Source organism: Netta rufina (genome assembly GCF_964035555.1).
Source record: "Netta rufina genome assembly, chromosome: Z".
Lineage (NCBI taxonomy): Eukaryota > Metazoa > Chordata > Aves > Anseriformes > Anatidae > Netta > Netta rufina.
The window spans coordinates 69,198,957-69,225,225 of NC_140126.1; the positions used below are offsets into that span (position 1 = coordinate 69,198,957).

Consider the following 26,269-nt stretch of genomic DNA (forward strand, 5'->3'; position numbering starts at 1 on the left):
GACATTTCTTCTCAGCAAGAGCAGTGAAACATTGGGACTGGCTGCCCAGGGAAGCGGTCAATTCACTGTCGCTGAGGGTGTTCAAGGAAAAGTTGGACCTGGTGCATAGAAATATGCTTTATTGGGTGACATTGGTAGTAGGGTCATGGCTGGACTAGATGATTTGAAGGTCTTTTCCAACCTTAATTTTTCTACAATTCTATCTTGTTTTCAGTATGCAGCAAAGCTGTCCTCAAACCCTGGTAAATAAATTCATCGATATTTTGGCAATGAAATGAAGAATGAACCTAGAGCAGTAGCTCTATAACACATGGATAGGTTGCCTTTTTTTTTTTTTTATTTTTTTTTAAACACAGTACACATTAGCATAAGTCCAAGGCATTTGATGAAAACTACAGGGTGTATCATGCCTCTGAGGCATGATGAGCCATCTTTGAGGAGGAGGCAGATTCACACCAGCTGAAGAACGCTGCTCTTCGTGAATCGACACAGTCTGTGCTAATGGGAGACCAGGAGCACGTCATCCATCACTTCAAATTGCTGCAGCTCCAGATGGCCCCTTGTTCTGGGAAGCCATATCCTTTACTCTTTGTCCCCCACAAAGCTGAGGGACATACCCAGCTGCTGAAATATATAATGTACCTGCTGCAAGGAGCCATGTTGCAGGTTTGGCTAGAGAAGTTCTTCAGACCAAAGGCCTCACCCTACCTCACGTCTCTCCACCATGCTCCCAGTAAACCTCCTGAAAGTGTCTTGTAGCCTTATGTGTTAAACTAGGCATCGACTTCAGTGTTGGATGCTGCAGTCTCCCAAAGGTTTCTTGTTACCCTTTTTACCTTAAACCTCTCATGGGGACGAATTTCTTCCTTTCAATACAACAGAGCAAGCAGGACCGATTGCTGACCCTGAGGGGATGGCAGAAAGACAGGTCCTCTGCTAAACCAAAGTGACTTGTGCCAGCTTGGCATTTTCCTGCATGACACTGTGTGACGGCTGCTCATTCATCATTAGTATGCTTCGCTGAAGGTTGCAGTCGGTAGCAGGGTAAATAACCTTTATTCATTTTATTTATACTCTAACAATTCTTAAACACATGCTACAGTTTATGGAAGCCGCAGAATGTTTGTATGGAGCCACTGACCCTAACAGCTATTGCAAAATAAGCAGCTGGTCAACATAATCTCCCATGCAAACACCTTCTGGGACAAAGATTAAGCTTTAGTGATTCAGCTCGATATTTCAGAGCCAGAAAAAAAAGAAAAAAGTTTAATAAATTGTGATTATTTGCTCAACTTACTATTGAAGACTGGCTCTCAATCTTCCTAATTCACTGTACTGTAATATTTTAATGCTAGATACTATTTTGCATAGGTTGTTTCTGCCTCAGAAGAGAGATTAAGTCCGGGCAAGTAAGGGTTTATTACATATATCAGCTCATACTTTTCATGATTCGGACGTACTGACTCAGAATTCTCTGGCTGAGTCTTGTGACACTATCAAAACTGAGCACTACTGTTCAACTCACGGCTTAAAAATGTACATAAAGCTCATTAAGAATGATGCCGTCCTAAGCCCATATGAACAGGATCCTTAGCTTCTAACAGGGAAAAATGAAAAACCGATAGATTGGCACCCGCAGTTAAAAATGAGGTACGATCTGTGATAAGTGAATCTGAAGACTGGGGCCCTGTGTTTTACATGGAAAGTTCATTAAACAGCAGTTTTGCTGAGAAAAAGACTGAAGCCAGACAGCGTGAAGGTATGCTGGCTCACGCAGCGTTGGCTCTGCGGCACACCAGTCCCTCACCTGTTCCTACCAGAGATTTGTCAGTAGCTTTTCACTCCCGTTTCAGTTTTAAGCAGTGCTTTCAGTTTCAATTTAGTCGGTCATTTTCTGTGGCAGCGTGTGAGCTTTGTGGACATAGCATGGTTAAGGGTGGAGGAGACCTCCGAGATCACCCTGTTACCAGTGTCGCCCACTAAACCACGTCCCCAAGCACCACGTCCAGCGTTTCCTTGAATTCCCTCAAGGGTGGGGACTCCACCACCTCCCTGGGCAACCCGTCCCAGTGCCTGACTGCTCTCTGTGCGAAGAAATGTCCCCAAAATTTCCAACCTGAACCTCCCTTGGTGCAACTTGAGGGCACTGCTTTCAGCCCGTACACCGGGACTCGACACTGAGCCGCGTCACCCCGAAGCCAGATTTTGATGCAGTTCGGGGACATTTTGGCCACCAGACTCTTGAAACAGCTATGACCGAGTTCTTAGAAGGGAACTAAGCAGCGCTTCACCGACACCAGCCCCTCTGAGGCAGCCCGGGGGGCGGCCGCGCCTCACCCCACAGCCCACCCCACACTGCGGGCCCCGCCGCCATGGCCGGGCGGCAGCGGGGGCTGTACCGGCCATAACCGCCCGCCCCTGCCCGGCGGGCCGGGCCTGCGCCTGACAGAAAGGCGGCGGCAGGAGGAGGGGGAACGGGAAAGGGGCCGGGGAAGGGAGGAGAAGAGAAGGGAAGGGAAGGGAAGAAGGGAAGGGAAGGGGTCGGGGCTGGGCTGGGCTGGGCTGGGCTGGCGGCAGCGGCTCCTCCTCGGTGCGCGGTGGGGACGGGGAGCAGAGGCGCAGCCGCGGCGGAGCGGGGATGGCGGTGCTGGCGCTGGCCCTGGAGGGACTCGCCATCTTCGGGCTCGTCCTGTTCGTCGTGCTGTGGCTCATGCACTTCATGTCCATCATCTACACGTAAGCTGAGGGGCGACAGGTTTTGGGGTATGTGTGTGTGTGGGGGGGGGGGGGGGGTAGGGAGGGACGGGGACGGGCCCCGCAGCTCGACCCCGCAGCTCCCCGCACACCCCTTCGTGCTGGCTGAAAAAATGATAAAAAAGAGAATATTTTAAGTAAATAAATAGATAAAGGGGTCGGCGTTCAGGCCCGGCGACCTTGCGCCGCCGCCTGGAGTGCTGCTGAAGGGGGGGGGGGGGGGGGGGGGTGAGGTAGGGCGCGGGGAGGCCCCCTCCTCCTCCTGCTTTTAAATTTATTTTATTTTATTTTTTTAATTTATTCTCGGTGGTTTGGTGAATGATGGCGGTGTGCGCAGGGTGTCCCCCGTCCCCCCCCCCCCCCCTACCACCACCACCTCCAGGCCGGTGCTGGGTCGCGGGGTGCCCGGGGTCTGTGTAACAAAGCGTGCTGAGCCCAGCCCTGGATTCAGCTGGGTTCAGGGCGCTGCCCCCGAGGGGAAGGGGCTGGGGGGGGGGGCTCCTCGCCCCCTGCACGAAGCACCCGGCTTGTGCCGCTGCCTGAAACGAAAGGCCGCTGTTGCATCACCGCAGGCATCGGAGAGTATCGAAATTTGCGCTAGGATCGGCGGTGTTTCGGTGCTGGTGAGCTGCAGGGGTGCCCTGTGTGGGAGCACAGGCGGCGGCGGCGGCTTCTGGACAGCGCTGAGCCAGGTGAAAACAGCCCCTCGCCTGCCAAAACTTCATCCAGTGCGGGAGCGTGCGGCGGTGCTGCCGCTGCCCATGAATAATGAAGGAAGAGCGGCAGCTGTGAGGGGCAGGAGACCCACAGGGAGACACGGGAGGAGACATGCGAGAGGACGAACAGCAGGTTTGTGGCGAGAGGGGAGCCAGGGGGCCGTGCAGGAGGGGGATGTTGTTGGCAGCCCTCGCCACAGGACCCCGCTGTGGGTGGGTGACACCAGAGCAGGGCAGGCAGGGGACACCCAAGGGACTGCAGCCCCTGCACAACCCATAGTGGGGCAGGGATGCTGCCAGAGGGAGTGCAACCTGTGTGTGAGTCACGGCAGAGCAGCTGCACCTGCTGGAGCAGGGAACAGCTAAGGAGGAAGGAAAATGAGCAAGCAGCGAGGTGGGGCAGAAGGTGGCTGTGCACTGACCACGGCCACCTGTCTCGCCTGGGTCAGGAGGGGCTGAGCGTAAGGTGCAGGGAAGCACGAGGAGCTCAGGTGGGGAGGAAAGGTCTTTGCCTGAAGCCGGGTTTGGGTAAGGGAAACAAAAGGCGCTTCTCTGGAAGTTTGGTGCTCTGCTTTCTTTCCTCAATGCCCAAAACAACAATTAATTTTCCCCTAAGTGGCAGTAACTCGAAGTGAGAAGAATTCCCCAAGCTGAGGCTGCTTTGCCTCCTCCAGGAGCTGGTGGAGAACACGGGCAGCAGCCAGACCTGACCTGACATGGCTTGGCCCTAGAGTAAGCGCCGTGGCTGTGAAACCTGGGCAGAGCTGTGGGTTTTGTCACTGGCAATTTGTGGGGCGCCTGTTGCCTGCGTGTGCCACCCCTGCTTGGTACACAAGGCAGTAACGGGTTGGGAACTCTCCAGCTGGGCGGGCGCTTGCCCCGGGCTGTGACACCCCTGGAGAAAGGCGTGCTTCCAGCAGGGCTCCGCAGGGACCGGCCCCGCAGATCTGGGTGCCTCTCTGCTGGAGGAAGGCCAGCAACAGGGCTGTTGGTGCAGGAGGGTGTCCCTCGGGCAGAGCGGAGCAGCTGGTAGCTGACGTGACCAGCTGGCGAGCTGTGGTGGAGGGCCCTGGCCATGTGGAAAGGGGACCGCTGCACCCAGTGTGGCCACGCAGCTGCCCCTCGCTGGAGGGGAAATTAAAGAGCTGGAGCAGTGGGCGGCTGAGAGCTCTGAGGTGTGCAGGGTCTTTGCTTACACGTGGGAACTCCTCTGGATCGCAGGGAGAGGGTGTAGCATCAGAGCAGAATTATGTTTACCACGCACGGAAAACTAATTAAACTGTACCCGCTACAGAAAGCAAGGGAGGAAGATAAAAGTAATTACTCTTGCCGTTTTCTCTTTGCGTGGATGATGCTGTTGGTTTAACACTTGTTAAAGCGATAGGGGTAGGGACTGCTTGTTCTCAGCCTGTGCTGCGCCCAGCGGTGCTTGGCTGGTGGGCTGGAAGGGCTGATCTCTGCCGCTGGAATGATAATGCCAAAGCTGCTCAGCAAAGCTTTTTGTGGCCAAGGCAATCCTCAGGCTGTGGTTCCCCTTCAGCATTTTGGATGCTTGATTTAAAAGGAAATGCCCTACGAAGATGTGTGAATTAATTAGATAAATGGGATTATACATCTGTTAAGAATGTAATCTTTCCCTGGTTTTAGTTGCTTCCGGCAGTTGCCAAGGTTAAGGTCATAGCAGCATCTCAGCTGTGCTGGTTTGCATTGCAGTGGCTTCAAAGAAGATACAGGTTTTGGATATCTAGGGTGGCATGCAAGGTTTTGGTCGGAGGAAGAATGCCCGCTGTCTGTGCTCCCATGAAGGCACTTACTGCGTGGGATACGAGTCGTGCACGATTGTCAGCTTGGTTCTTGACGGCTTTTTCCCCTGCCACCTTTCCTCACTGCGAATGGGCTTGATTTATAAAAAGTGCAGCGGGTTTGGTGGATTTCATGTTCCTTCGAAATAAGCATGTGGGCTGGAGCAGTGAAATTCAGGCGGCCCCACTGCTAAGCCAAAAGGTGATCTCTGTAAATTGCCTGAAGTATGTGATTATGAAACCAGTACACGCCGGGTGCTCACCGTGTAGCGCTGACTCAGTGGAGTAAATGAAATGAACACAGGCCAAATGGCAGTTTTTTATTGCTAGTAATTAGGTAAAGGGCAGTTTGCATGTATTTGCTCTGTGTAATAAGGCAGTGATGACTGACCTGTTTCAGGCTCTATCCTTCATGCCCAGCTTGGGTCCTTGGGCAGGACCCTTGCGTGCGTATAGCTGCTTGGGTCGGGCCTGAGACACCGATCCCGCAGGAGTTCAGTGCTGGAGGTCACTGGGTGTACCAACTCTGAAACCTTCTGAAGCTGTGCAGACAGCCAAAGCAGACCTTCAGAACTAAAATCAAACCCGTAGCTGTATCTGGAATGAAAGGAGTGCAACACGAAAAAAGGATCTTACGATATCGGCTGAAGTGTTATTCAGGAGGCCGAGGAGTAAATCGTAATTTATTTCAAGGCTGCTAAAATATCAATGTTGAGTTAATGATGCCTAACTATCATTCTGACGATGTGCAAACAGTGGAACAGAAATTGTCTTAAATCAGGGGGGGAAAAAAAATAAAAACAACTGAAGCTGCTTTCTCAGGGTTTATGGCACTCTAACACGTCCTGTATTTCTGAATGACTGACTGGCAAATTCTGTGGCAGCGGGTTTGCTGCTTTGACAGCGTTTTAAAATAGATGGTTCTAGTTTAATAATGATGGTTTTCTGAACTTTGTGTCGCTTCTAAAATAAGACTGGCAAACAAAGTCTGCAGAGGCTAGAAAAAGCCTGACTTAAGCATAACCCGATCTGTTTCCCTACCATGTCTTCCGCCTTTAGTCTAGAAACGAAAGAAAGCTCATGTTTTACAGTTCTCTGAATAACTTGACTTGATTATTTCAACTTGTATGCTGCGCAGAGATGTGTTGCTAATGTGTTTTGGGGACCAAAGAGAGGATGGGACATCTTCGGAGATGTTTTGTCCCTGGAGATCTGCACTGAGCTCTGCCAGTGCGAGCTCACAAAACCTCAACCTGCTCGCAGCTTCCTGCTCTGTTTTCCTGGCCCTCAAAATGGGACTTGTGGAGTCCTGTTCCAGCCCTGAGTCTCCATTGTTTTTGTACCTGCTGTCAGCAGCAATTCCAATTACAAGCACCTCATTTAAATTATTTTATTACTTATTTTTTCCAAGGGATCCATAGTCAGTCCGTACACAAGTTGTTCATTGTGCTGGTTCGCCAGGTATCAGCGGGAAGGATAGTACCATATCATTTCATTGATAACTACTTGCTGGTTTTAGCTTCTAATTATACTTAAAATGTCTATATGTTAAAGAGTAGCCAGTGATTAAAAAAAACCACAAATTTTGTATTCATGCTCTGTTCAGGTATAATTAGGTGTACTATGCCTTGTCTGAGTGAAACCCAAGACTTCCAGAAACATAAGTGTAGTAAAACTCCTAAATCTGACTAAAAACATATCTAATACCCCTGGTGTGAGTCATATGCATCTAAGGATGAAGTTCAGTTTACAAAGATACAGAAAAATAAGTTTTCTTCTAAACAAACACCAGCTCCCTTCTCCCCCAGCATAGCTGGTGTTTGATTTCTGCTCTTTATGAAGTCATGTTGATCTTCGGGTTAATAACATGTTACTGTACAGCAACTGTGACCTTTCCTTCTTAACACAACGATTCTGTTGTCCGTATCTTATTGTCTTGTCCCCCTGTATTTGTATTTGGCCCTCCCTTGCTGCTCAGTCGATGATTTGTGTCCAGCCCTACCCTGCTCTGCTCTGACATCCTTGCTCGTGTCCTTCTGACCTTTCTGCTTGTTGGCACGGCGGCTCCTTCCTTCAGGCTGTCTTGGTTTTCCACCGTCACTGTCAGTGCCTGGCAGCGGATTGACCAAAGGAGATGGATGAGCAGTAGTGATTCCCTTCGCCATGACAGGGCTGTGGGTTTTTTTCTGGTTTGTGGCACTGCTTCAGAGGCAGCCCTCAGACAGAAGCTACGAGGGGAGGAAGCGCGTGCTATCACGTACCGCCAGGCGTAAGCGAGCTAAGATTTGGATGAACTTCCCCGGAGATAATGCGAGTCCCTGTTTGTGAGATGAGAGGTACCCTTCCCTCTTGTTGGTGATCAAACAGAAAACTGAGAGGTGCGTGCTGGAGCTCCTCCAGGAAGCGGCTGGGAGGTTCCTAGCACATGCAGAATGCTCTGCCTGTTCTTGGGCTTGTTTTTCTTCGCTGCTCAGATGAGTCTGTATTGAACTCGAACCATTTAGGCTGAAATTTTCCATGCAGGTGAATAGTTTTTTCCAGCTATGCAGCTGATGACAAACAAACCTGATCTGAAACGTTTGGTAGCTTTAACAGCAGATTGTCACCTGCGGTCTCATCTGTGTGGAACAGAGAGTGGAGTGAGCTCATGATCTCCATTAGTAATCTTTCTGCAGAAATGCAGAGGGTTAAAAGGAAGTAAAAACAGAGCTTGCATGTTTGACCACAGAGAGGGACACCAGAGAATTAGGAGAAGTCGGGCACTTCTCTGAAACTTCTGTTTGGTCTTGGGTGATGCTGCTACCTGCCTGTGATGCTGGTCCCTAGTAGCTAGGGACTGATGGGGATGGAGGCGGTGTGGAGGACGTAAGCTGTACATGTTGCTAATCTTAGACAACCTCAAATTTACCTGACTCTTGTAGTCACCAGGCTTAATTTTAGGTGATCTGTAGGGAAAGACAGACCTGGAGAAGGCAAGTGTTAATTTGTGAGTTATATGCACTAAGCTTGTGATTGGGTGTTTCTGGACTAGAAGGAAGGAAAGCAAAACAGCAGAGAACCAGGAATCTGAGAGTGGTAACAATGTTGGAGAAAAGCCATAATGCTGTAGGCAATTAGCTGATTTTTTTTTAATGTTATGTGTCAGGAGGATAAGGTACAGGTAATAAACTGTGGGGGGGCAGTGTAATATCGGAGGCTCTTAAAGTGGATGGTTTGGTGGAATCCAAAGCCAAAATTAAAGACTGTCTGGGGTAGGCTTAAAGGAGAGCAGCTGTGGCAAACCTGCGGGTGATATCCTCAGTATGTTGAGAAAGAGGGGTGGTGGTGGTGCAATAAATGTGGCAAGTGTGCTGGTAGGGCCAACCATGTCTGCTTGGTGAATGGCTTGTGTGGAAGGGAAAGATGGGAGGCTGCAAGATTTGGGGTATACAAGGCATAAAAACAGGTTAAAGTGAGCGAAATGGATTGTGCTACCAGTGTAAGCGGGGGTCTTGGAGGCAAAGCAGCATCCAGCTTTGCCTGCCAGCTGCAGAGGAAGAATCTGAGCAGCAGGATGAGGAAGAAGATATCTTGCGTGCTGGCTACCATAACCTTAATCAAGATCTCACAAAAGGGGAAAGAAGCTGAGGCTGTCTGTAAAGCAAAGGTTGCCGTAAAGGTGCGTGCAACTTGATGAAGTTGTGTAGGCAGAAGGTGGTAGATGGCCATGACAAGTGACTTTAAGAGTGAATTTGTGGAATTTGTCAGAACTCCTGTGTGGCATGCAAAGTATGTAACTAGTTTTTCTGGTTTGCTAGAGCACTCCTGAAGTCAAAAAAAAAAAAAAAAAAAAGTAGTGTTAAAAGTAGTCAAATTCATCGGGATTGTAATTTTTTTCTTATAACTGAAAGAAGTTCTGCAAGTTTGATGCCCCTAACATTGGTCTTGCATTTTACTGGAGACTATGGTGTAGAAAAATAATTAACGTACTTCAAATATTTCGCAATAGATCAAAAAAGCCTTTAATTTTTGCTTATTGCAAAGTGAATAGTTTGCATTTTCTTAAATACGCTACTTATAGTTGATAAAGATCGAGGCTAGATTATACCTTCTTGTTCTTGGCTTGGGCTAATTCATACCTTGAGTCAAATTACTGAGGTTGTAGCATGCATAAAACAAGTCTTACGTTGTCTTCTGGGCAAGTAAGGTAAAACATGTTTACAAGCGTAGGCAAATGCAGAAAGCCGCAGTGAAGCATAGTACCAAGTAAAAGACTGTCTTGGCAGTGCTGCTTGTAACTTTTTTTTGCTTTGAAACTGTATTTCTTGAAGCAGTTTGACCTCACAGGTGCTCCTATGGACTAACCTTTTTTTTTAAAAAAAAAAAAAAATTAAAACAGCTGGATAACTAACAACACATCTCTGTTGCTGGTAGTCGCTTTGGTCTATTTTAAACCATTGCTTGTTCCCCTCTTCAGAAATACCTCTTTGAAAACCAAAGTCTGTCTGTTTTGTTAGTTGTTTGTTGTTTCTAACTCCTTGGTAAGGCTTCTGTCAGCAGTGTAGTCCATGGAGAAGGAAGCTGTTTAGGTGAAGAAACATCAATTTTCGTCTTTGCAAGTGTCCTATTTGTAAGTACTTGTTCTGGGGTGTTGTTTCATTCTGTCTGTGTAATAACAAATTCTCAGGTGATTGTTGCTATGGTTTGATAATGATAGCGTGCTGCCCTTCATTTTGAAGAAGTATTTCTCTGGCCGTATGCATACCTTGCTTGTAGCAAAATCAAGATGCTGAAAATTAGACTTCGGTCAACATGCAGAGGTATTTTTGAGGAGGTGTCTTAAGTGCTTTCTGCCAAAATAGTATTTTTTTTTAATCCTAAACATGTTTTCCTTGCAGACTCTGCTGGAGTAAGAGTTAAAGCAGAAATCTTTCAGACTTGTCTCCATCGTGAGAGCACGCATGGTGAAGTGAGAAATTCTTCCTCCCGTGATCATCCTCGCAGACACGTGTTGGGCTGGGGGAGCGGGGGAAGCAGGCAGGGTTTCCAGGCTGCAGGAGTCTTCTGCTGGCCTCTCGCCTGCCTGTCTCCAGAGAAGGAGGTGGTACAGCTGGTGGCGGAGATGCTGCGGCGAGGGCTGTACCCACCAGCCTTTTGAAACACCAGCGAGGTGTTTCAAAACTGAGAGGCTCCGTGTTCCCTTTCAAACATCTGTAACGGGGAGGTGAAATGCACAGGTTTCACAACAGCATTTCCAGGCAGATTGTTTTACGTAGATCATGTAGGAAGGAAGGATTTTTTTTTCTTTTGGAGCCTGTGACCAAAGTGTTGTGTGTATATTTTTGTGGCTTTTTGGTAGAGAAGGCAGATGAAATTTGCAAAGGTGGTTTTTCTGGTTCCCATCTGCTGAGGGAGTGGGGGGATTACTTCTCTGAAGCCTTTAATATTGTGTTGAGTATAGAAATTACTCTAATGTTTTCTTTGGAAGGTTTTCATAATTGCTTTCTTTATTGGAAAGTCTTGAAGGTCCCTTAAGACCGTTGCAGAGAGCACTGACAGCCCTGTAGGCCAGACAAGGTGTGTAGCTTTCTTATTATCTCAGTTGATACAAGGAGGGACTGGGACTGTGTGTTCAGACTTGAGTACATTGGTGTTTGAGTGAGGTTTCTGCTGCTATTTTGTACTCTGGAAACATTGTAAACATGAAAATGAGTTAATTAAAAAAAAAAAAAAAGGGGGGGGGGGACTGTCAACCTGTCAACCACTAAAATAAGGAGAAAAGTATTGACAGAGTCTGTCTGATTTGTTCGTGCCATCTCTGGCCAGTCATTACTACAATTCTCTTACTTGCAGTTAACTGTTTTGGAAGCTTTCAGGGGGAAGAAAATGGAAAATGTTGATGAGTGGCACGATGGGAGCAGTAAGGAGCAGCAATGGGTCTGTAGGAAGCACCTTATTTAATGTTGAGAAAACGATGTTGTCATTTAAACTTGTCCCTTATGAAATTAATAACGATATGCTATTTTCTCCCGACAGAATTGCAAAATAAGTCAGAAAACTTTTTTGATTCAGGTTTGAACTGCATTATCTCACAGTGCAAATCTTACAAAGCTTTATTTAAAATTTTCATGCTTTTTTTTTTTTTTTTTGGGACTTGCTTCTGTGCTAAGCCCTCACTGCTGCGAGTGGTTTACCTGGCGCCGAGCTGTGGCCGTCCGCAGGAGGTGCCCTCATAAATAAAACACGGGGTGCAGTCCTCTGAAGCTGCCTGACACTCGTTGCAAGGAGTCTGTATCAAAAAGCACTTCTACTTCTGTGCCTTGCTGGCTCTTCATTTGCTGCCCAAAGGGATAATCTAAATCCCCTTCCACCCCTACACCTTCCTAAACGTTTCTGCCGCTCTAATCTGCCTGTAGCGAGCGTGTGGCGACGTGGTGACTCAGAGCAGCAGCGAGCTCTTTCCGTGGGGTAGCTCTCGGTTTGGTCAGCCGGCTGATCCAATCTATCCCGTGGCCCTGGCTGCTTTATAGGGTGTGGGGAAGCAGAAGCCAGGCGTGAGTGAGCTGCTGTTTTGATGGCAGCCTGCAGGTGGGCTTCGAGCAGGACCAGGTTCGTTTCAGTGCTTGCCATGATCCAGTAATGGCTGCGGCGCAGGCAACGCGTGGGGCTTTTGTTAAGCACACGGGCAAATTGTGCAGGACCTAGGATTTGGATGGTAAAAGGGTTCCCTTTATGTTTAACTGCAGCCCATTGTATGGGAGCCTGATTGTTTCCCTTTTATCTTGTGGGCGTGGGGATAAGAGAGGGGAGTAGGGAAGGAATTTCTAGATTAAAAAAAGGGGGGTGTTTGCTAGAGGTTTTCAGTTGAGGTCTAAACTGTTTGCTCTTACTTATTTCCAAAAGATAAGGTTTTTTGTTCTTTTTTCCTGCTTCAGCTTTTTTCAAACACGGAGTTAAAAAAAATAAATCAAAATCTAAAACCCCACCTTTGAAAAGGCTGCACCACCTTATGCATTGCCTGTGCTGAATGTGACTTCTGTGATAACATGTTAAGCTGTTCAGAAAGCACGTCGCAGGGAGTTTCAGCTCTGTATGAGGGCTTGAAGTTAAAAATGTTAAATTGCACGAGATAAGGTTTTTATTGTTCTGCATTGTGTGGTTGTACTTGTCTTTACCGCCCGCTAATTGAGCTCCTGATTCCCAGAACTGGAAGAGCAAATTGATGTTTGTGTTCTGAAAGCATTTCCCTCCCGAAAAAGTGTCATCACCACAGCCCAGGTTATGCCTCATTCCGCCCCTCCTTGAGACCTTTAATTCTGCGTTTTTCTGTGAGTGTGTGTGGAAAGCCTCTTCCATGCAGCCGTGCCAGGGAGAGTGGCATGTCTTGTAAGTGGCAGCAGTGTTTTCAACCAGCAGCTGATACTGGTTAGCCCTTCTGGTGGGCCAGTGAGGACAGGGAGCAAGCTGGAAGGGAGAGGATGCTGCGAAGGACAACTTCTGTGCCAGCCAGCTGTGGAGGGGTTTTCAGGGGACTGGCCCTCATCCCACTGCAAGTGTATTGACACCAAACAGGCAAGGGAGAGGAGGAACGCCAAGGGAGCCTTCTCTTCGCTGTTAGTGAAGCTGCTTGATCATCCTGGCCATCATTTCAGGGTGTGTGCTTGCTAAACTGCATTGACAAAATGCTGACATGATGAATGGACTAACAGGTGATGTCTTCTGCTTACCGATCTGTTTTGCAGTTTTCAAATCCTTCTGAAGTCGAGGAAGGACCCTAAGAAAGAATAGTGTAGTAGGCCTCCAAGTGCTCAGTAGGATGTCCCTTAAACCTGGTGAACTCCTGCTTTTTACCTTTCTGCTTCCAGAAGGAGAGGAAACCATCTCCCTCTTGTTTCTCATGCTCCGAGCCCAGATCTGGTATTCCATCGCAGATCCTGCTCTCCACAAATCCCTGTGTGAAATGATTCAGCTCACTAAGATGGGAGCTGACCAGAGGGCGTGTGTGTTTGTGTGGGTTCAGCATGACAAGCAGGGAAAGCAGCCTCTTCCCAAAGCAAAGATCTCCTGGGCTATCTCAACTGCCTGTGCACCACAGCCTGCGAGGCTGCTTTGGGTTGGAAGGGACCTTAAGGACCACCCAGTGCCACGGGCAGGGACCCCTCCCACCAGACCAGGCTGCCCAAAGCCCCATCCAGCCTGGCCTTGAGCTGCTAGCCCTGAGTATTTTAATTTGTTTCCCGTGATGGCTGGTCAGTTTCTCTGGTGGTGATGGGTGTTCAGCTGTAGCATTTCCACTCTTCTTCAGGTTGTGTCAATGCACAAGTCGTCCGTATCGGTGTAAAATGATGCTGCTTCAGTGCGGCGTGACGAGTAGCAGGTCATCTGATGGCTTACCTGTAGGGTAGCAAGCTACCCCACTGAACTGTGCTCTGTTAAAATTCCCAGTCTGTGGTGCTGTGTAGCTGGGTGGATCCTGGTCATGCCACGTGCCCCGTTTGCGGGTTTTCTAGGGCTTTCCTCACTCGCAGCGTGTGTAGGCTCTCCTTTATGTAATTCAGTCACCTCCGCAGTCCTGCACGTCAGCAGGGCTTGTGCTGTAACGCCTGGCGAGGCTCTGCAGTCCTGTCACTTGCTGCATATTCTCTGTCACAAACCTTTCCTTTTTTTTTTTTTTCTTTTTCCTCTCCTTTCCTGTCTCCATTCACTGTTCTCTTCCCACCCTGTTACTCTGTTCTTAAGGATTTTGCCTCGGTATGCAAAGCTTATGTGTGCATTGCTACAGTCCATTTAAAATGGATTTTTAAAAAATTTTTTGCCTTACATGCCTCTTACTCCTCCTTTTCAAAGTTACATTATTTGCTCTCCCTTCATACTTAACAGCAAACAAGGGCATTATGTTTATGTGAACATTGGCAAGGAAATCATTGTGGTAGCTTTCTGAACTGTTAAATCTATTACTTTCCTTGTTTCTCTCTGACTGTCCCTTCTCTGTTAATTGTTCTGCAAGACAATTTCGGTTCACCTCTGCAGTGTCCAGGCTCAGGCTTGGTGACAGCGTGAGGACAGTTATCTCTGTCTTTCTGTCTCTTGGACCAACCATTGCTGGTGCTCTCTGTGCTGAGCTTCTGGTGTCCAGCTGCGAAACTCGTTCAAAGGAGCGTTCTGGGGAAGCAGAGGAAGTAACACGTGAGGATGTTGCTGTCCCGTCTCAGGGAAAACTGTAAAGAACTCCTGGAATCTCTTAGTAGATCAATAGCTTCCCTTCATCAGGCACATTCTTCAGGAGCAAGCTGCAGGAACATGACCTCTTGTTTTGCCATTTAACTAGGATGAATTCCTCTCAGTGGACAACCGCCTTATTCTCTTTTTTAGGCAGCATCTTGTGAATTGTAAAAAAATTTAATACAAAATATTATTTCAGTCTGAGTACTGTGCATGTTTTCATACTACTGCAGCATACAGTAGATGAGAACTCATTTTGCAAAGATTGATATTGTAGTAATTTGCAAATGTTACGTTTCAGCAAATACTTTTTTTCTGCAGTTACTTAGATTACATATTTACTTCATTAAAATTTTATTGTGTTCTGGCCCACTGAGAATTTAATTTTGCATTAATTCACACAGGAGCGTAGAATTAAACATTCATGTTAGTGAGTTGTGGCACGGTTTTAAATTTTACTTTATATATTTATTGCTGAAATATTAGTGATAGTCTAGATTTTTTTCTCACTTTATCCATGATTCTGACCAGGTCTGGTATCTAATTTTTAGGATATTTACGCTATAGTTGATAGTTGTACTTTTCTCGGAGATGTTTAACTGTTGATTCTGCTGATCAGTTTTCCCCTGTGCTTTCAGCTTGATTTAAGTTCTGCATAATTTAGTATAGGAAAAATAACATGACTCTTCTTTTTTTTTTTTTCTCTATTGTTTACAGTAAGTTGTTCTTCTGGTTATCCCATTGTAATACCAATAATTCTAAATACTTTGTAGGAAGGCAGGAAAATCTCATCTCCCGATTAGACTGCAGAAAGTGATACTTTTACTGTTCAAAACGTGTACTGTTTGGAAGTTTATCTGAAATATATAGAAAGTTGAATGAGGTTGAATTTAACCTATTCAGCGCTGAAGTTCTTTGGGCATTGCCTCTGACGTGTTAACTGTCATCAGGTCTAAAAATGCTGAACAAACCAAGTTTTGAAGCAGATTTTAACTTCCGAGTTCCTTAGTGTTTACAGTATTTTGAGTAGAGTTCTCTAGCGTATCTTCATTCTTTTATGGTGGTGTGTTATTTCTCTTACAGGCGTCTTCACCTAAATAAGAAAGCTACAGATAAACAGCCGTATAGCAAGCTTCCTGGTGTTTCACTTCTCAAGCCGTTGAAAGGTGTGGATCCTAATCTGATCAACAATTTAGAAACCTTCTTTGAACTGGATTATCCCAAGGTATGTATATTATTTACAGTCTTTCCTCTTGTGCCTTCTAAACTGGTATCAAGTGTTTGTGTTAGAGCTATTCAACTTGATTGTATAGTGAGTTGTTCTTCCTTCAACAGCTAATGCATAATTACATGTTTTATGTGTTCCAGACAATAAATATTGCTCTTAAAAAAGCTGCTTATGAAGAAACATGGCTAAGACTTGGGAATAAAACATACTCTAGACATTAATAACAAAGAATTGCTCAATGATGAGATTATCCTATAAAAAAAACGTTGAGGTGCAGAGTCTCCAAGCCACTTAGCCACTGCTGGAAAATAAATAGTTAGTAAAAGCTCCCATTTGCTCTTGAACACTGTTTGACTTTGTAATATTAGTGATAAGTAATATAAGTGATAAGTGCCAGAGTCTGTCCTTGCTTTAAGGACTGTACAGCATAAAGTAGAAATGCTTGCTGCATCCTTGGGTACCTGGCTTATGCTACCGTGTGTGGAAAACACGCTATTCCTACTACAGGCCAAGATTTTGAACCCAGGAGATATTAAGACTTTTTTCTCAGTCTTTCTCAAAACCATTTCTGGTAATGTTCCTTCAGCTGTAGAAGGCTAAAGGTGTGGGTAAGCTCTACAGCAGGTTTTTGTTGTGTGTGCTATTTAGGAGTGAGTTCAAAACTGTCTGGTAGGGTTTAAAAAAAACAACAAACAAACAAAAAAGAAAACAACAACAAAACACTTGGAACTTACTAAAAATTGGATTGTTCTTTTGTAATGACATCCATGGCCTTTGAAAAGCTTGAGGCACGCAGGTTTGAATCCTTTGACTCACTGAAAAGTGCAATAAAGGTTAAGTGTAGCCAAAATAAATTAAAGCACGCTTGAGGCATTCTTTATATGCTAATATTGCAAACAATGCAAAAAGCTTGCAACGCGACCTTAAGACATTCTATGACTTTAATGAGCATCTGAACACTTGACTACAAATACTTTTTTTTTTAACCTACTATGCATATTGAAATTTTGGCAGAAATCTCCCCATTCCTGTTATATCCAAAGGAACCTGATTCTAATGTTTATGTAGATAAGCATCTTTGTATTTCTTCTGCTTTAGTCATATACTTTGTAGCTCTTTAGGCTGTTACTGTACACAAAGACTATTTACTGTGTAAAAGAATTTTTCTCTGTACAAATGTTGGCGTGTCAAAGCTTTTTGTTCTTTCTCGTTGAATTTCTTTCAGACTGTGAATATAGAAATGTCAATGCAACTGTGGATGGAAGATTAATTTTACAAGTTACCAGCAAAAATAATTGTTCTTTTGCATATTTAATTGAATCAGCAGTAAAGCGCTAATTTCTTCAGTTGGTAATTTTCCTGATGTTCAAGATGTCAGGACCATTCTATAATAGTGGAAGGACCTGCCTGCTTAATGAGACAGGTCTTTTGCCTTTTAAATCCAACTTCTTATGCTGGTAAAAAATAATGTGAAGCAAATATTACTGACTCTTTAGGTTAGAAGGCTTTAGGCTTGCACTCTGAGACATAAATGTGCCTGTCCGGTAGTCTGTAGCGCTAGACCAAGTCTTACTAGCTACTATTTAGTGGTTAATGATTTTAAGTTTCCACAACCTAACTTTTGATTGCTGTATTTTTGTCTCTATCTTTTTTTTTCTTGAATGTATTTATTCCATTTATTTTATTCAAAACTGTAAAAACATTACTTCTTACTGATTGAAAACATCAGAAATGGTTGTCACTGAACTCAGCTCTTGAGATTCAGGTTTATTTTTGATTATGTAAAATAAAGTTCAGGTAGGTGTTAAAGCAGTGTGAGGGAGATTGAAGTAACTGTCTTGATCAGTAGTTGGAACTTCTCATTTGGCATAGCAATTGTAAATAAGATTCAACAATAATACTGTTCTTAAGCTGAATTTTTAATTTTTGGTCTGTAAAAATGGCCACTAGGTTTCTTGATCAGAGATCTAAATTTTCTGAATGTTCTTTGTATGGAGCTCTATTAACTTCTTGTAATACTTAAGCAATTTGACCAGGGAGAAGGGAGGGTTATGTCAAGTAAGGAGCATTCAGGGAATCTCTTGCAAATGCAGAAACAAATGTTTCCTTCCAAACTTGTAAAGTTGTTTCAAAACATTATGTTGAGTGATTCTTAAAAAATGCCACTTTTTCACTCTAGTGTCTGTAGTTCATGTAATAAGCATGTAGATTGCTGAAACTGCTACAGTTTTCCTTTACCTCTTGATAGTTTTTCTAACTGTTTTTCTGTTGATGAGGAAAATGTATACACATTACGATGGCAAGATGCATGTCCCTGAGCTTAGCTTTTTTATGTGCTTAGGTACACACTTACAGGTCTCAAAGGATTATCTTCTGTGCATCTACATCTACTACAAAGTAAAGAAAGGGAAGATGCAGTTTGATGTACAATAAAGCTTGTGTTAACATCTTAGGGAGTTCTCTTAGGGGTATAAAAAGAAACCTGACTGTCTGAATTCCATTTTTAAGTGTCTTCCTTGTTTTGTCATGCAAGCGTTCAGAGCGTTACAGGCTCTGTTGGTAAAGATAAAATTCAATCGCGGTCCTGACATACTGCAGTTTGGAAATTAACGTATGTTGACTGAAAGTCAAGATACAGATTGCTTGGTCTGCTGTGAAAGCTAACGCTTTCATGGCTTGTATCATCATTTCTTTAATTATTTTGTGTACTGTAATTTCATAGAGTGTAAACTCGGTTTTAAGATTCGTATGCGAGCAGAAATGGCAGTGAAACCAAAAATGTTACTTTTTATGTGTACCAGAATATCTTGTTTTGTGCCTGGTAAAAACGTTTCCAATAACAGGAAAATTAATGTTCTTAACGACAACAGTTTATAAAGAAACAGGTTTAGGTTCTTCTCACAAGTATGTGGTTGCACATTGAAAAAGTCTTATTTAGCTGTAGAACAACCCCATTAGTTTTTTTTTCCAATTCTATCCCAGTGCTCTTTATTTTTTCAGTTTGGTGTACCATTAAGCTTTATTCCCTCAGCTATACTGATATTGTGTGTGTGTGTAAAAACAAAACAGAAAAACATCTGTGCATTTGTGTACACTTCTGTTTTTCTTTTTTTACTAGTATGAAGTACTACTCTGTGTACAAGATCATGACGATCCAGCTATTGATGTTTGCAAAAAGCTCCTTGGCAAATACCCAAATGTTGATGCTAGGCTGTTCATAGGTAAGCAGTGCGGCTCTGGGGTGGGACTCTAGCTTGAAAAATCTCTTTAGGCCTTCAACTCCTTGTACAGTATTCTGCAATAAATAGTTGTCTTGTTCTGACAGCGTTGGTTCTGTAGCTTAGTCATCTGTTTGAGAGAAGTACAGAATTAATTTTGTATTCATAATTTGAGACCTTGTTTTAAAAACAAACAAAACCAAACTGTAGGAAGAAGCATTTGTGCAAGCCCCTCCTCACCCCCCAGCTTTTTTCTACTAAATCTGGAATTCATCAGTTTAAATCCCATCTCTGTGCTGAACTAAACATGCAGGAAGTTACTTAATGTTGTGGGTGTATTTGAGCTTGAGGTGTTACAATAATCCTTTTTCACCAACTTGGAGACTGTGAGTCTGTTTCTTCTCTTTCTGATTATATTAGAGGAAAGGAATAAGGCATATTAGAACTAAATACTAGTTTTAACTAGAAAGCTATAATGCTTCTCTGACATGAAATAAACTGAATCATATCTGTTAGGAGCAAACTGTCTCACTGTTCTTGCTTCTGTTTTGTATTTTTTTTTTTTTTTTTAATAAAATTGGCCTAGAGCATAATGATCATGATCAGTAGTAGCAAACAGCATTGACCCTACAGAATGTAGTAACAAGCTTTTTAGTTCTACTGTCCTTTCAATGTCATTAACCTTATTACCCTGGCATTATGAGGAAGCACTTGAATCCTTTTTCTTTTTAACCCTCTGCATAATTGTAGTAAGAGCTAAAATATAGAAGTGAAGGAACACTTAAAATTTTAATCTTTCTGTTAAGTTGGACTTAAAGAATTGAGAGGTTAGATTATTCTGTTTCAGTTAACACATCTAAGTATTTGGAATATTGAGCCTAGATTGTAAAAAGCATGCATTTTATGTACATTTTTTTTTTAGGTGGCAAGAAGGTTGGCATCAACCCCAAAATTAACAACTTAATGCCTGGCTATGAAGTTGCCAAATATGATCTGATATGGATCTGTGATAGTGGAATCCGAGGTAGGTGGGTGTTGAAATGTGATGACAATTGTATTGCTCTTACTCGCTGCAAGCAAGCAGTTGTGGGGGATTGTTTTAAATGAGAATAGAAATAGAAATTCTGGAAAGATATTTTCACAGAATAAAGATGCTTCAACTCTAAAAAGTATAAATACCATTTAAAAAAAAATATTAACCTGCTTTCATTCTAATTGCTGTTGATCATAATAATGCTAATCATAATTACTGTTTTACTGACACTGTTGCCCGAAAGTACTGCACACTGAAGTGTACCTGCTCTTCATAATAAAATGAGTCACTGCATTTTCTGTAGAGTAGCCTCTTGCTAATGACAGCACTGTTCAATGAATTGTTCTCTCATTTGTCACTTAGTCACACCAGACACACTGACGGATATGGCCAATCAAATGACTGAGAAAGTAGGCCTGGTCCATGGGCTTCCCTATGTTGCAGACAGACAGGGATTTGCTGCTACCCTGGAACAGGTCAGTGCAATACTTTTTTTTTTTTTCCCTAACACACTGCTGGCTGATTAAAAGTTGTATAGTGCCTTCTGCAGCTTTTAAGTGAAGGGATGTTTCATTTATTTTTAGCTGCAGTTACACTTCAGACTATCTAGGATAATGTTTAAATGTTTGAAAATTCAACCACAGTCCGCTAAACATTGATTGAATATTTAAGTTTGCAATTCCAAGAAAGAGTGCAGGATTTTATTTTAAAGTTAATTAAAACTGGAAACTTCTTCACTACTTATTCAGAAAAGGCTATTCATTCCGTGTTTCCTTTTGAATAGGAATACAAAAATGGCTGTATGCCAGAATAGTCCTTTTCATACAGTGTCTTATTTACAACTCAGCGTATAAGCAGCACCTTTGAGAACAGAACCTAAGCAAGGCATATATGCTGTTTTCAGATAGTAGTCGCTCAGCTGAAAATACCAGAAAGCTGGGAGAGATCCTGAACAGAAAGTAGTCTTGTTTGTTTACTCAATATACTAGTAGGAATGGTTTTCTTAGAAGAATGTTTCCATTCCATTTCCATTCTATTAAGTCCATTTAGACTTTCAACATCTACAGCTGTATGTAGCAGGAAGTTCCACAGTTACAGCCACCACCACCTTGTTCACTCTGAACTTTGTTCTTCTGTAGTGTACTTCATGTCTCCTAATGCTTCATTTGGAAGAGAAAGTGAACAGCTGATTTCTGTCTATCCTCTTTATATCACTTATGTTTATCTGTCCTATTCTTCCCTCTCTCTATTCTCAGTAAGTTCTCTTTTGTAGAATGAAGAGGTTGAGTTTTCTTGTTTATTCCTTTTGTCTCAAGGCAAGTAATTTAATCAATTATCTTTTATTCTAAGCTGGCATGAATGAGGCATTTTGGCCCTGAGTCTGATGTTAGTCAAAGGCAAAATATGAGAGACAAAAGTGCAGGGAAATTCAGTGGAGAGAGAGCAGCTCGTGTGAGTTTTCTGCAGCAGAAAGTCTGAATTGATTTTTTAAGGGAGCAAGAAGCAGTAGCACAAAATTCTTAGTATTGCTGTTAATCTCCTTAGTACAGTATTTCATCTCTTGCTACTGTATTCCTGGAAGAGCTTTTTCTTCCCATATCCAGTATGCTGTAAGATCAGCATGGCTCTTCTGGAATGAATTAGTGTATTAGTAAGACCATCAGTGGGAAGAAGTAATGAGAGGTGCTAATGCTCAGTACCAACTGTCTTTCTGTAGAAAATTGCTGGTTCTATATTAGATCTTACAAAAACATAACTTGCTTACAATCTGAATTTTTATTTTGCCTATTTCTTCTTGCATGTACGTTAAATAAACAAAATTCCACTGGTTCTATACCACCGTATAGTAAGCTTCTTTGAGAATGTATGCAGAAATTTACTTGATGTTTACAAGGAAGCAGCATATCTTTTTTTCTATAACCAAATCTATAAATGATTGGTAGTATGATTTTTAGTATGTACTTCCTGAGAACAACCTCTTAATTAGAAATTAAATACCAAATTAAATATGGTAGTTCAATACATGGATTTAATGAACAGCTTAAATTTATAAAAACAGCACATATCACTATTAGATTTATCAGTTTTGGTGATACGTTAGATTTCTTATGTGGGTGGTGAAGATCTTTCCAAGTATATCATCATAATTGGCCATGTCTAGATTATTTTTTTTTTTTCCAAACACTTACAGGAGAAAGCTGTGGGTAGTACTTGCATAAATACAGGTAGATCTTTAAAAGTCTTATTTGTCTTGTTTTTGCAGGTTTATTTTGGAACTTCACATCCAAGGTCATATATTTCAGCCAATTTAACTGGCTTTAAGTGTGTGACAGGAATGTCGTGCTTGATGAGGAAGGATGTCTTGGATCAAGCTGGAGGACTGATAGCTTTTGCACAATACATTGCAGAAGATTATTTTATGGCCAAAGCTATAGCTGACCGGTAAGATGACTGGACATTGCTTATTGCTTTAAGTACAGTTTTAATTCTTATTTTACGTATAGGCAGTTGGGTCAGTTTCACATGTATAGAGCAAACAGATTTTACATGTGCTTTGTCCTGTCAGTGTATTCTTGGAGAAATAACTAAGTCACAGTGCACTCTATTCCTTTGGGAAAAAAAGTTTCAGAGAACTTGGAGTAAATATTATTCAAGTGGTATTTGCTACCTTCCAAGCAAGAGACTTGATAAAATCTGCTCAATTTGTTTTGCTTATGTATAAAAATGTGGCATATATACCAAAGAAACTTTCCAAGTCTAATAAAATTCTTAGATGTTTGTTCTAGAATTGGTCTTTGCATTTCTTATTTGCTCTTTTTTTAATACACATTTATATTTCAGGGGCTGGAAATTTGCAATGGCCACGCAAGTCGCAATGCAAAACTCTGGTTCATATTCTATTTCTCAGTTTCAGTCCAGAATGATCAGGTAAAATTTAAATTTTTACTTCTCCCTCTCACTTCTTACTTGCTTCTGATGGGGAAAACTTAAATTATTTTGATAGAAGTTTGGCTCTCATCATTTAATGTAATATCCAGAATGATGAAGTTCCAATGCATGGCCTGAAGCACTTTTCTTGTTGGTGCTGAAAGAGGGGTGCTGGCTTTCCACAGAAGTAGGACTAGGATATTAACATCTTAAAAAAACAAACAAAAAACTAAAAACCTTAACAACAACAACAACAACAACAACAACAAAAACAACACAACAACTTTATACCTTTTAAATACTATGCACAGTATGTTTGAAAGGGAGATTTTCTTGTCATGCTTAATGTGGAGGTGTACATTAAATGAGATTAAACTAGCATTGAGAAAGACCCTGTTGGCTCTTCACCTGATGAGTCTGTTGAAGAGACATAAGGAATTGTATATAGTTGGAACTTATTTATTTGTTTTTCCTAGGTGGGCCAAACTGCGAATTAACATGTTGCCTGCCACAATAATCTGTGAGCCAATCTCAGAGTGCTTTGTTGCCAGTCTAGTTATTGGCTGGGCAGCTCATCATGTGTTCAGATGGGATATAATGGTATTTTTCATGTGTCACTGCTTGGCATGGTTTATATTTGACTACATTCAACTAAGAGGTGTTCAGGTATGTAGCCTTTTTTTTTTTTCCCCAAAGGTTATGAAAGTGTGTAGTGCCAACTACTTCAGCAAAAAGATAAATGTGGTTGTAGGGACAAAATACTTCTCTTGACGTTGTCAAAGAAATACCAGGTCAAATACTGCTACCCCTACCCACCTTCCAGCTTCAGTTATAGAAGCATGAAAGGAGGGTGTAAGTGTGCTTCTTCGTAATCTTGTTTTCTGAGTACACCTACCTCTACATAGGCTCTGAAAGTTGGTTTCTCTGTTGACTTTACCTCTTCTGCATTTGTTTCTGGTCTGCTCTACGTCAGCATGTCCAGAATTTTTAAGCTTTTTTTTTTGAGTCCAAGAACAGCAGCTTTGTGGGATTTTGGTTTTCTTCCTTTCTTAGTTGTTCTTTTGTCTTGTATGACTTGAGGCTTATATGTACATTTTAAGTATACAATTACTTAGTCTTACTCTATTTTGATATTGAATAATGGATTTATTGTACAGATGTAGTCTTCTAAAAATAATTCTTTTCTATCACTGGAAGAAGTGAAACCTCAGCAAAACTTTGAATATAGAAGGATGTCACAAGTCAGTACAGCATTTGCTGTTTTAATGCTGTAATTCCTTATGCTATTTTTTCTGTGACCATATTCCATCTAAATCCGATCCACGATTACTTGTGTATACAAATTTATCAAATAGCTCTCGTTATGAAAAATATTCTTTTTGTAGCCTTAACAGTTACTAGAAAGATAAATTGGTTCTGCTGTTGATTGTGTAGAACACCAACAGGCAGGTTTCACAGTCACCTTTCTGAGTCCTCATCTCACCATGCGTGACGTGTACATGGAATAGGGGAAGAGCTTTGTGCCTCGTCTTCCCCTTCTGAAGCCTTCTGAAGCCTCCTCAGTTTCCAGCTCTGCATGTGGCTGGAAATCCTCAAAGGAACAGAAAAGGCAGAGTCTCTAAGCTCTTTTTAATCCCACTTTTTTCCAAGGCTAAAAGCTTGGAGTTTTTTGAATTTCACTCTCCTGAGAAAGAGCAGTGTACTTCTCCCATCTAGATGCTGCTGTTCTGGGGGCTGTGGCAAGAACCCAGTGCCTGCTTGAACACAATTTTACAGAGCGTCAAAAGGAAAAAACATTCACACTTTTCCTTGCCTTTTGCTCAACACAGAAGTCATTCTTTGAACCTTGTGGCTCATTCTGTCAAGCTTTGCGTGTTTAAATATGGGTAATATTTTGAATAGGAAAACTTTCTTGGATTCTAAGAAGTTTATTGATAACGTAAATCTGTTCAGTAAGCTTTAGTATAGACTTGTTAAAACACTTGTGTTAGAGATAACTCCAAAATTCCTTTGGAATAGCATGTTTAAATATTTGTTCTTATGTTCCTAGGGCGGTGCTTTGTGCTTTTCAAAACTTGATTATGCAGTAGCTTGGTTCATCAGAGAATCCATGACAATTTATATCTTCCTATCTGCTTTGTGGGACCCCACTATTAGCTGGAGGACAGGACGCTACAGATTACGTTGCGGAGGCACTGCAGAAGAAATCCTTGATGTATAGCCACAGCTTTGTAACTGTGAATGTCAAAAGAGAAAGGGGATCAAAAGTATTATAAATCGTTTATATAAGTACTTTTAAGAAAATCTACCTTCAGTAGTTTTATTACTTGTATGTTTTGGTATCTGTTCCTTAATTTATTTTTGCATGGCACTTGCATCTGTGAAAATACATCTGTAGTTTTGGCCAAATGGTACCTTGCTCCTATGTACAAATAGAAATGGTGAGAATTGGTCCTGACATCTACTTGCTATGTGAATGCTCTGCAGTAAACTAATTAAAAATTATACGTATATCCTCCTGGATATGAACAGCTTCTTACTCCATGGTGTACTGGCCTAGCAAAGCCAGGGGTCACATAGCTATTGTCCAGCTGGCTTGCACAAGGCTACACCCAGTAAAATCACAGAAAAAGTATGTCTGATTTCTGTCATATCCCACTAAATTGAACCAGTAATAGGACCTCGGGAAAGAAGCTCTTAAATGCTTTATGCCTACCTCTTGTAGTTGCTGCAGAACAAAACGAATGGAAAGGTAAAAACGCTTTGCAAAAACAAGCTAAAGTAAAGCTGGAGTCTCGTGTTTGTATGTATATATGAAATACTTGTCATTGCAATGAACCAAAAGTGGACTGAGTTTGATAGAATGCATTGAAAGGAATTATTAGACAGTCATGTATTGTGAGCACATTTTGGCCAACTCTGATCTGGTTCGGTCTTGAACCTTGTTAAGCACTGTGCTGTAACTAGCCTAGCTGGTCCCCTTCACTATTTCCATCCTTTTATAAGGGGTGTTTTGTGTGAGTGGATGCTTTTAGGGGGGCGGGGGGGTCACTAGGGGGTGGAAAGGAGCAGAAATACATTTCAGAAACATTTCACATGAGCTATTTTCTTACACACACAATGTCTTAAGAATGTAATTTCATGATGCAGGTATTTAATAACTTTTTAAAGTGAACATACATACCTACACTAGTATCATAATTAAGTATTCAATTGCAGTAGTTATTGTGAATATATTAAAGGGCTGAGTGAGTTTGCTGTTACTGATTAAAGTTGTAATCTTAATTTAAATATCAAACTAAGTCTACTCTTGGCTTTTTGCCTACTACTGTTAGTCTAGCCTTTAAATTGGACTTTTGTATTCCAGTGGTATGACTAAAAAGACTAGA

The 26,269-nt window shown here is 42.6% G+C and overlaps 1 protein-coding gene across 1 annotated transcript; it reads left to right on the forward strand.

The window, feature by feature from the left end:
• Positions 1-2,583: 2,583 nt before the first annotated feature.
• On the forward strand, positions 2,584-25,868 carry UGCG (UDP-glucose ceramide glucosyltransferase). The gene is made up of 9 exons (XM_084304680.1): positions 2,584-2,736; positions 15,557-15,698; positions 18,820-18,922; positions 19,842-19,943; positions 20,316-20,428; positions 22,216-22,394; positions 22,794-22,880; positions 23,357-23,546; positions 24,931-25,868. The coding sequence occupies exons 1-9, from the start codon at positions 2,639-2,641 to the stop codon at positions 25,099-25,101; spliced, it is 1,185 nt and encodes a 394-aa protein (XP_084160806.1). The 5' UTR covers positions 2,584-2,638; the 3' UTR covers positions 25,102-25,868.
• The last annotated feature ends 401 nt before the right edge of the window (positions 25,869-26,269 follow it).